The 12,257-nt window shown below is 31.3% G+C and overlaps 1 protein-coding gene across 1 annotated transcript; it reads left to right on the top strand.

Annotated features, from left to right (window-relative positions):
• The first annotated feature begins 308 nt into the window (after positions 1 to 308).
• LOC129227973 (U24-ctenitoxin-Pn1a-like) lies at positions 309 to 11,947 on the top strand. Its single transcript, XM_054862598.1, has 5 exons — positions 309 to 360; positions 3,163 to 3,212; positions 4,878 to 4,908; positions 7,608 to 7,832; positions 11,751 to 11,947. The coding sequence occupies exons 2-5, from the start codon at positions 3,189 to 3,191 to the stop codon at positions 11,903 to 11,905; spliced, it is 435 nt and encodes a 144-aa protein (XP_054718573.1). The 5' UTR covers positions 309 to 360; positions 3,163 to 3,188; the 3' UTR covers positions 11,906 to 11,947.
• Positions 11,948 to 12,257: the final 310 nt, after the last annotated feature.

The following is a 12,257-nucleotide window of genomic DNA, read 5'->3' on the forward strand; positions in this document are numbered from 1 at the left end:
CTGAAATGATTTAAATATATTTCTACAGTAAAATTATTCGATGTTTCGTTGACTATAAATTTACTAAAATACTTTCTACGAACAATTTATACTGAAAAAACATTATTAAAAAATAAAAAAAAACATTGTTACAAAATTCATTAAATGGAACTAAATTATATCACTTTTTGCCCCTTTGGTGACCTATTTTCTGCTTTGATTTTGCTCACACAGCAAGAATGACAATCAGTGTTTTTATCGTTGCGAAAGCATAAGGATTTTTATCTTCTTTCCTTTGAGACTGGGAACACCTGACGCCCATCCTTAAATAGACAGATTTTATGCTCTTGGATTTTACCCGTAGTTTCCCATACAGCTAAGGTAAGTGCAAAGATATATCGTATGCAAATTTTTGAGTCCCCCTTTGGAACTTTTCATTTTTAGAATTTAAATAATATGTAGTACCTTAAAGGATTTCACATTGTTTTGAATTTTTAAGGTGTCACATTACCTTCATCACATTTTTTTTTAATTTAAGTATTTTTTTTCAAAGCATAACATGCGCACTTATATTTTGCAATCAATTACTTATTTTGAAAATTTTTAAAATATTGCCCCCCTTTTTTTAAATTGAAAAAATTTAGGAAATTTTCAAAATTTTTAAAAATTTCTAGAGTTTTTTTTTTTTTTTTTTTTGCACTTACTTAAGAAAAAGGTTTTTGCTTTTGCACAGTAATCATTTTAAGGGATGATTACTGTGATCTTTTCTCTAAGATCACAGTAATCATCCCGAAAAATCTGTAGGTTCATTTCCTTATGCATTTTTAGAAATTTTTCCATGATTAATTATGTAAAAAATCGTAATTAATAAAAATGGTTTTTAATGGTATAACATGCTCTAAACATTTCAGTAACTTATAAAATGCTGATTCAATGCAGAGTTTTGTTAAATATGTTATCCTAATTGCAAAAAAAAAAAAAAAAAAAAAAAAAAAAAAAAAAAAAAAAAAAATCTTTAAAGCTGTATCTTTAATAGAAAAAAATGCTTAGGGATTCTAATGACATGGAAAAAAAAACGATCACCGAGAAAAAGCAATCCAAAGTTTTTTCTTTTGCATAAGAACATAAATCGAGTATGACCAAAATTCTCTCATAACTTTTTAAATGTTTGAACTAAAGCGATGAACCTTTTTCTCTGTGTTTGGAATAAATTTTAGTTTTGAAATAAGCAATATTTTTTTTTGATCCTTTGATCATTTTTGAGGTACAGTAACCCCTTAATATGTACTGGGCAATTTCATGGGTAACTGACTGCCATTTTTGAAGCAAAACAATACGTATTTTGTAATGCTCAATGCAAAACTTGCATTGCAAAATCATTTCCCAGCGGGATATTGTATTTTCTTGACTTAATTCAATGGTTTAGTTAAATTCCCAAAGTATATTTTGGACGATTTAAAAAAATACTAAAAGCATGGTAAAGTGTTTAAAAAATGTTAAAAGCAAGACTGACATACTTGTTTTTAAAATGTCAGTCAGTTACTATGTTTTCAATAAATATTTAAAAATCCCCCGAAATGTATTTCAGAAATTTAATCTTTCCATTAAATTCAGTTTTAAAAAAATACAATATTCCAGGGCAAAAGATCGTTTGTACAACATATATTTTGCGTTCAGTGTAACGAAATACGCATTGTTTTGCTTCAAAAATGTCAATCAGCTACCCGTGGAATCGTCCTACTTCAATTCACATGGGTTGCGATCAAATTCTATTACATTCTTTGTACATTATTTTTATTGTAGTGCTTTTAAAAATTTAAGGATAAAGGCTAAACACTGTTGTAGATAAATATCAATGTAAAGGGTGTTTTTTTAGAGGTATAGAACTTTTAAGTTGGCAACACTGGTTGATATGTGTGCCATTTCGAAAGCTGTCTCTTGTTTTGTGTTCAGTTCGGTTTGCCATCTCATCATGAATAGACAACAAGGCGGTGCAACATGCCACACAGCGTGCGTCACAACTGATTTATTGAAAGAAACATTCGGTGAACGGATAATTTCGCGTAATGGACCCGTGAATTGGCCTGCAAGATCATACGATTCAACACTGCTGGACTACTTTTTGTGGGACTATGTGGAGTCTCTGGTCTACACCGATAAGCCACAGACGATTGACGTCATGGAAGAGAACATTCGCCACCTTTTTACTGACATACGGTCTCTATTGCTGCAAAAAGTGAGAAAATTGGACTTTCCGATTAGACTTTCTCCGAGCCAGCCAAGGTGGCCATATGTCAGAAATCATATTTAAATAAAAATGACAAATAATCATCTTTCGAATAAAGCAACATTCATGGCAATTAAAAACATTCAACTGTGTTTTTTTAACTAATTTATTCATTTTCATATCAGTACTTAGTAGTAGGTGTAAATAATGTTTATATATGTAAATAATACGTTCCTAAAAAACTGATGATTATGATAGTTAATTTTCAATACTAATTGCATGCATGGTATTGGTTTTCCTGCGGCGAGAACGTTTGAAATTCATCTTTAAAGTAAAGCTGTTTTTCAAAATTTTGAATTCTTACTATCATTTTTTTTCTCTGGAATAAAAGTTGTTCATAAACATATTATGTACTAGATGGCATCGATACAGAATCATCTGAAAACATAAAGATGTTTTCTCAACTTATAATGCAGTGGCAAGTGCTTAAACTATTATTCATATTAACTCGTTCACTTTTAGCGGTTTCTAAAGTGTATTTGAAATACGGCGAGAACATTCGTTCTATTTTATAGAAATATTTTTGAAGATTCTGCATTTTCTAAATAACAACGAAATTATTTATTTTCTCTCTCTGTTATGTGTCTAGTGCTCGTAAGTTACCAACATAAAATCTTTTTGCAAAATTAATGTCGTTATATATATATATATATATATATATATATATATATATATATATATATCTCGTAATTTATTGTCAACCTCATATGCAACAAACATCGTCCATTTTAAAAATTTACTCTTTTACCTTTCATTTAAAATTTAATTATGCTTACATTCTTTTAAAGTAAGTTAATACGCTTATAATGGGTATTTTTGTCACCATTGTTACACAGCAACTGGTTTTGTTTTAAATTATCGACATCAACAAATGATAATTGTACTTTTATTTTCAGCTTGATTCTGAAAAGCAGCTAAAATCATGAAGTGCACTTTTATTCTCTTGGTAAGTTACTTATCCTTTCAGAATGAGCTTTTGATGAATTTTTTTATTGCAAAATATGCATTTCTTATGATAAGACACATTCGCTGGGAGTGTTTTGTTGTTATTATTTTATTTCCCAATCAAGTTGCTTAGCTAGGTTTAATGGTTAAATTTTGCAGCACACGATATTATTCTTAAGTCTTTTTGATTGACTTTTCAGGATGACTCCTTCGCATTTGCAAACTTTTAACTAACTCGAAAATTTAGTTGGGATTTGCTATTGTTGCTGATTTTGAATTATCTAGCAGAGCTAGACAATCTTCATGAGTCTAAGCTTTTAAGGAAATTCCAGGAACAGAAGTGGACTCCGCTGGACATCGTCTTTTTTGAAGCTAAAACAATCTAAGATACACTGGGGGATCCTGGTGGGAATATCAAGATATAGAGCAGCATGTTCAGCTGGCATGGAAGTGGTGCCCTGCCCGTTCCTCGAGGGTAAACAAACAGCAATTGGCAAATGAAGTGCACCCTGCAATGTTGCATTTTTATCCTGATGGCGACGGATACTTCATGGACAATGATGCAACTACACATCGTTCTAGAAGTGTTGAAAATGGGTTCTTTGAGCATCAGTCTGACTTCCAACACCTTCCCTGGCCACCGCATAGCCCGTATTTTAACCCCATAAAAATTGTGTGGGATATGGTGGAAAGACGCATCCGATAGCATTCTCATCTTCTATCTAATCTACATGATCTAAAATGTCTGCATAGCCAATGCATGGTGTTCTCCGGATACAAACGCATTCCAGTGAGTGTAATATATTAAATCTCTTTTATGGAGTGAACGTCATGCTCATGTTGGCATGGGCAAGGTAGGCCATGCCAAAGTTGCACCAGTGGCATTCAGGGATGATCTTGATTCCCCGATAAAAAAGTGAGGAGTCTGTGATATGACTACTCATGAAGAGCGAATATACTCCAACGCTAAAAGGGTTCGAAATAGAGTGAATTGTGCGTTCGGAAAATACTTTGTGGAGGAGATCTAAGTTGTCCTGCCTAGTCCTTTTAGAAATGTGCTGAAAGTTGAGTGTTTAGAATTAACTATTTCTTTGGAAATCAGTCAATTTGTTTCGCAATTTTATGAAAACAGTGAAACTTGTACGAAAACTCACTTTCTGATATATTTCTGACAGTGGTTGCTTTGAACTTTTGCTTACTTGCAGGATTACTCCTTTGACAGACATCATGGGAAGCGCAAGAAAATTGCCGTACCAATTGGTTAATCTCGTTCTTCCAAGCAGTAATTTTAACTCACTTTCCATTTGTCTTATGTAATTTAGTATTTAAACCTGGACGACCACGCCTACCTCCCTCAAAATGGGTATAACCTTTCTACTTCTTTCGTGACTCTACAGTTCAACCTATAATAAACAAATGGCTATTCTAACAGGGTGATAATTTGGCGAAAAAAATGTTCACGACGCTCGAGTTTTAGGCAACATATGTTACATCTTTGCTACGATTCCAGTTTTAACGTTAAAAAATTTTGCAAAAGAAAATATAAAATGGTTTAAATTCTTGTAGAAGAATTAGTAAGAAGAATGAGTTATCAAAAAAGTTTTTATAGTCATACTTTTTTATGTTTGTAGACATAAAATTAATTAAAATATACTTTTTTTTTCAGATTGTGGTGGTTGCCGTTGCTTGGGCAGAAGGTAAAAATAAATACAATATAGTTCGCTTACAAATGCTTAAAGTAGTAAAAATCTTACTTAAGTGTTTTAATAACTATTAAATTATACGAAAAGAATAAGTGACAATTTCGTAAATTAGTATATTTTTAACCGTTATGAAAGCTCAAAATAATTTTGCAAGAAATGCGTGGGTTAAAAACTTACACATGTATTCAAACGCAGTTAATATAGCTGTAATAATTGTTCAAACATTATGCTTTGGACGAAGAACGGATTCTAGTTTGCTCGACATTTGTAAAAACGATAAACTATAAAAAATCCAATTTATTTTCGCATCAAAAAATAATTTCCTATAGTTAATTCCCTTTTATTTGATTGAGATTTAAAAGGAATCTTGCTGCAAGAAAAGTTTTCCAAACACATTTCTAAAAATAGATTTACCATTTTCTTTCAAATCAGAACGTCTTAAAAGTATGTGATCCATGATAATTGAGTCGTCTAATTAAGACGTGTATGATGATTAATCTTAAAAAAGTATCTAATTTAAATTTTGTATTCTCTAGAGATAGATTTCAGACTGCACTTTTTACATTTAATACTTATTTCAAGCACATGTTTTATTTTTCAATCCAGTATTGAGTTCATTTCAAAATTTATCAAAGAAATTCAATGTTCCTGGAAAGTTTCCAATTAAATGTTTTTAAAAGCGTCTGGTTGTACTAATTGTTGCGTCAAAAGTTTTCCAAAAGTTTGTATGCAAACTATCAACAATATTGCATTATTAAATGATAGATCATTCTGCTATAATTTTAAAGGCAAAAAAAACAAAAACAAAAAAAACATGAGTTATGTAGAAACTTGTTTCCGTTTTGTTAAACTCGTTAAAAAAGAGTTCAAGCGCAATTATTGCTTTCTTCTTTGACAATCTAAAATGCCCCTCCAGTATTAAATTTATTCCAGTAGATTTTTAGTACGTAAATATCCCTAACTCATTACAATTCATTAAGGTGGTTTAGGGTATGTTAAAATATCAAACTTAAGAGCCAGTTTTATATTCAATGTACAAGATTTAATTTATGAAAAATAGAGAAAATGTTTTGTAGTACCGTTTAATTATGTAATAAAAAGTTATGAAGAAACATGCTGTTTTAAGATCTGCACGCTATATATCACGATATTCGCTGCAGAAATTTTTTGAGTATCTAAACAAAGATCTTATTCGATTAGGAGTTCAAAAAGAAAAAACAACAACATATTTTTGTACTCTAGAACTTTATTTCTCAACTAGTTCCCCTTTGAATACTGATAAGAATCGCGAAAGAAATCAATAGTTTTGATGACAAAAGCTCTCTCTCTAACGTAAAAATTAAAACAATTGCTTAATTAAATTGGAATTATATATATGTATATTATCTTCAATAGATATTGAAATTAACTAATAAAGCATTTCGGAAATTGTTTATGCAGATTAAAATATATTTATATTATTTTACAAGAACAGATATACCTTCTATCCTTTTTTTTAACATTATCGTTACAAAACTGACTTCAAACACTTTATAAAATAATATGTTTTTCAAATTATTTTTATGAGTTACTATATGTATTACCCGAAAAGAGTATTTTGAACAAATATTTTATACACGCATGTTTGATGACTATGGAACTTGACTATTATTAAAAGGTTCAATAATTTTGTATTTCGGAAACAGGGGCGTTGATTATGATTTTTGTTTCAATTTAATTCTAAACGTTCAACGCATTTTCCTTTTCATTCATATCCTATAAGCCTTTATTTAGGTTAATGGGAAAATAAATCAAACATAATATTGTTCTAAACTCGTCTTCCTTTCCGGAAAACATGTAAAAATGAAGCAAGATGTGCGCTGCTTTCCGTAAAATATTCTGTTACATCTAAATATAAAAATGTAAATCAACTGCAAATTTTTAAGAACCGAACTTTAACTATAAAATATGATTTAATATAAACATAAACTAACATTTTTATACGTCTCATGCGTTATGACAAATATCAAGTTTTAAGAAATTTTATTAGTATTACCATTTCGTGAAGCATTTTGCTGTTTCCTGAAAATGATTACTTGCTCCCAAATATGTATAAAATTTTTTGCAAGGTTTTACAAGCTTTAATTTATCTTGTAAATACGACTACATTTCTTAAAAAATTCGTTAACTTTTTTATTTATTTAAATTTTGTTAATAATAAGACTAAGTGTCTATATTGCATTTAGTTTTTTACTTTTGCAATTATAAATTATTCTTCAATTTTCAGAACATTAGGACTATGATGCGCACTCTTTTCCATATCTAGTACAGATGCACATTTGTTTGTTTAGCTAGCAGTTTATATTTAAACTTTTTAACGAAATCGCGAGTTTTTTAACCCCTTCACATGCAGTGACCTCTAGTTGACATCAAAAAGTCAGTAACTAGACATGAAATGGATGACATCTCGTACACATTAGTCCACGATTAGATATGAAACTTGTGACGTTTTAAAACATTGTGTCATGAAGACGTGAGTCTGACATGACACCTGAACAAGTGACGTCGTTAAGTCTATAATGTCACCTGAAGTGAATAATATCATCTAGATGTCAATGCATGTCAAGGGGTTAAATTTACTCCAAAGTTGTGGTAACTGTAAATGACATAACACATTTTAAGGGGCTAATGCTGCTGATACATTTTTTTTTTAGCCAAAAGCGACTGTGAAAAGCACCGCGAAGAAGCTGAAAAGATTGGAACTATCATGAAATTGATTCCCAAATGCAAAGAAAATGGTGACTATGAAGAGCTCCAGTGCTACAAGGACAGCAATTTCTGTGTCTGCTATGACAAGAAAGGACATGCCGCATCACCCATCTCAACCAAGATCAAGGAGTGCGGATGCTACTTGCGCAGGAAAGAAAAGCTGGACCGCAGTAAGAAAACTTTTTTTTTGCTGTTTTTCAGGAGTTATAAATTAATGAACCGGATCCAAATTGCCATTTGGGTTGACTCTAGAAAAATTTGGAACATTACTGTATCAATTTTCGAATCAAATATTACGCTTAATTATTACTTTTCTAAGTCATCAACTGAATTGAAATATAGTGAGATATTACTTCATCTACTCAGAGTAATTTTAGTGACAGTTAATGCCTGCAAATTTTATATTTGATCAGAGCAGGCATTTGACTTATTTTGTCCCGACTATTAAATTAGAATACACTAAAATGTTAATGACTTAAACCATAAAATATTTGCCAAATTAAATCTTTTCGAAATTCTCTAAACAGCAAATCTAAGCTTCTGTTAGCGCAGTATAGCCCTCAAGGGCTCTTGCGCCATTAAATCATAATAATAATAATAATAATAATAAACCAACCAACTAAGTTTCTTTAAGTCCAACCTAAAAAATATTTGTCATATTCACTAAACTTAATAATGTATATTATGGATTTTTATTTTTGGCAGTAATTAAAAATCCTTCCCTACCCGAACTGATAGGACAAAGTAAAATAAAACCTGTTGAAAATACATTTTAAGCATTACGCTTTTATAAATTTATATTATTTCTTGTTAATTTTGGCTAAAATTTACTTATTGGAAAAAAAAGTAAAACGTTTAGTTTAGGTTTTACTTTGACAGTAGACCACCACTGTTAAACTTCTATCACCGTCACTCTTGAAATATATCCCCCCCCCCCAAAAAAAAAAAGATGACACATGGACTATATAGAAATAATGACATAGAAAACTGCATTAAAAATTAAAAGCACACTTTATTATTAATAAAAATAGGTTAACGGGATGTTTTGTACAGATGATACTTATAATACAATTAAATAATATTTAGCTTATCAAAACAAATACTAACTTAAGAACTTGAGCTTATCCTAACTTATCTAGGAATTTATAAACTATTTATTATTAATTGTTAGCTATATTCATAATGTTTCACTAGCTTGCAAGTTTGTTGGAATAGCAGCTTTCTCCATCTGTTGCAAAAAATTGGAGTGGGGGGGAAGGGTTTAGTGACAGTTAATGCCTGCAATGGTTTACATTTACAACATTGGATAACAAATTAATATTCCAAGCGGAAAACATAAAGCGGAAATCTGAATATTTTGCTCCAGTATTTTTCAGTTTAAGTTATAATACTCAAAATGACAATCGACATAGCTTTTTAGTTCAAGTTGATAGGGTCTGGTGGGGGAAAGTGGTCAATGGGGTCAAGTGGTCATTCGTCTAATATTGTTCTTCTAATGTCATTTAATCTTTAAGTACAAGGCAGATATAAATTAATTATTAATTTCACTTAATGTGTATTGTTTTTACAGTAAACGAAGTTAAATATACGAGTATATGCGTATGCATATATACTCGTGTAGGCACGTATATAAACGTATTCACATGAATGCACCAATAAATACGTATAAGGGCATCTGCAAGTATTTTTATCTATACATACATATATTTTATGCATATATACACGTATATCCTCGCTTACACTCGTATAGATACGAACGCTTATATACTCAGATAGACACCTATATACGCGTACATACTCGAGTAGACATTTACATGCAAGCATATGATATAAAAGTATACAGAGTGAGTTTACATTCTTGAGCAAGTTATTAAAAGGTGTTAGAGGGGAGAATAAAAAGCAAGAACCATAAGGAACATATGGTCACAAACACAATGCTGACGCGCTACATGCACGCAAAGCCAGGAAGTGATGAATGCAAAACAGGTCAGAAATTTATTACACAAAGACAATTTTACACAACATTTGAGGTCTTAAGAAAGTTTTAAAGAAATTGATAAAAATTTGCGGCCTCCAGCTGTTTTTTACATTCGTCGCAATCACAAATCACTCTCTGTTGCAATAACAAGGCTTACGAAAAACTTTCATCAGTCGCTGCGTCTTTGTTGCGATTCTTGTATTAGAGCTACTATAGACCGTAACTTTTAAGAACTACTCTATAATGTTTCTTAAAAACTAAAACTTTGAGTAAAATCACCTTAATGCAACAAATTTGTGACCTGTTTTGCATCCATCAGTTTTTGGCTTTGTGTGCATGTAGCGCGTCAGCGACCATAAGTTCCTTATAATTCTTTGCTTCTTATCCTCCCCTCTCACACCCCTTAGATTTTTGCCCAAGAGCTTGGATGCACTCTGTAGGCATCCAAGCACGTATGTGAGGGTATACCTCGTGTATACATATATGAACTGGTGTATGCGCGTAATAGTACGTATATGCGTCTATACAGGTATATAATCGTGTTTAGACGTATACATATGTATGTACTTGTGCTTCGTTATATATATGCGTGAGTAGACACGTACAAAGACGCAGTGGATGTATCCACGAATTAACTCGTGTAACCCGTTTATGTATGCATGTATACTTATATTTGCGTATATGCGTCTACTTTCCACGTATATACTCAGGTATGCACGTATATATCCGGGATACAAGTGCATACGTGCATATGACGTTCGTTTATACCTATATACTCGTATATACACGTGACACGTATATACTCGTGTAGACACGCATACACTCCTGTAGGTAATCACGTATTCATGCTTATATACTCTTGTATACACGTATATACTTGAGTAGGCACTCGCATACATGTATATGATACATGTATCCCCTCATATATGAATGTGTTTACTCATGTTTACACGACACGTATATACTCGTGTATACACATATACTTGTGCATATACTTGTAACTATAAAAATAACCGAAATATACAAATATTAAGGTTATTTACAATAGTTTTGCATCCATTTTTAACTATGACCACTTTACCCCATGCTGTAACCACTTTCTCCCACCCCATGGGGTAAAGTGGTCATAAATACATAGGGAAATAAAAGTGTTATAAAACTACTCAAATCAATATTTTTTTTTCCTGTAATTCAATGTACCGTGTTCTTCAATAATGCAATGTAAAATAACAACAAAAAAAGTTGAAGTGTTTAAAGAATTAATTGTATTTATTATCTACCTAAGTTGAAAACCTACGATTTTATGACCACTTTACCACACCAGACCCTATAATGTATGACAATTTTAGCAGATGTAGAAATCAACATTCACGATGGTGTTTGCTTAGTACAAGAGCTTGATTTCCAGCAAAAGAAATACCCAAGCCCTATAGTATAAAGCAGCGATTCTTAACCACTGGTTCAACCAGAAAAAAATTTATCGGTCTTGAGAGATTTTTTCCCTGCCCGTGTTAAAAAAAGAAAAAATCTTCTTATTTAAACATTATTAAAAAATTAAAAATAATAAATATTTAATAAGATGGGTTTTTTCAGTTAAAGATAAGATTACATTTTATAATTTTCTACAGGTTTCTTTAAATGATCTATAATTTACGCAAAATAATTTTAATACTTACATTTACATTTTTATTTATTTATAAGTAAATTGTACTTAGAATCATAAAATTAACTTATGTTAACCGCTCCTTAAAACCTTTTTTCACTCTACTGTTCACATTTTTTTTGACACATTCTTACTGGTCCAAAATTTGAAAAAGGTTGAGAAACGCTGGTCAAGAGAACTTATTTTATTGCGTAAACAGTCCGATTTCCGTCTACTATGCGAAAACTCTCATAAAACTGAAAAAATGTACGAAAACCGAGCTCTCGTAAACTCTCATACAAGTTTAGTGCTGCATAGTACCTATAATTTACAACGGCCAAAACGGAAAAATATTGCACTCTGCATAATGTAAAAAAATTGAACGGATTTTTTTATTTGAATAAAAACTTTCGTAACAAATGGTTATTTTATTGCGACTGTTTTCAAACAACATTTTGTTTCTTTTAGTGTTGGACAACGCTTACATACCTCAGTGCGAAGAAACTGGCGCCTGGGCACCAAAACAATGCTGGGATTACAACAACAGCTGTTGGTGCGTCGACAAAGAAGGCAACCAAGTAGGAAAAATCGTTGCCGAAGGAGACAACTTGAAATGTGATTAAATTTAGCTTTAGGGAATCTATAAAATAAACTTTAATGCTTAATGGGTCGTTTTTTTTTTCAAAAACAAAAACATACAAGCACTGTAAAAACGATTCAGAAACGTTCCTGAAAAATATTGGGCAGCTGATCTGCCCAATATCTGCCAGTAACATAACTTGCAAAAACCAAGAACGTTTTCTGCTAAAATTCAGTAACCTTCCTGAAATTATTCTAGAAGCTTCCTAAAAAATTCAGAAATCTTCCCGTTAGAAGCCAGTCGTGTCTCTGAAACTTTAGAGTAAACTTAGCTCGATATAATTTAAGATCTTGCAACCTTCTTGGATTATCACGAAAGTTCCAAAAAGCAATATT

This window comes from Uloborus diversus, chromosome 8, assembly GCF_026930045.1.
Source record: "Uloborus diversus isolate 005 chromosome 8, Udiv.v.3.1, whole genome shotgun sequence".
Classification (NCBI taxonomy): domain Eukaryota; kingdom Metazoa; phylum Arthropoda; class Arachnida; order Araneae; family Uloboridae; genus Uloborus; species Uloborus diversus.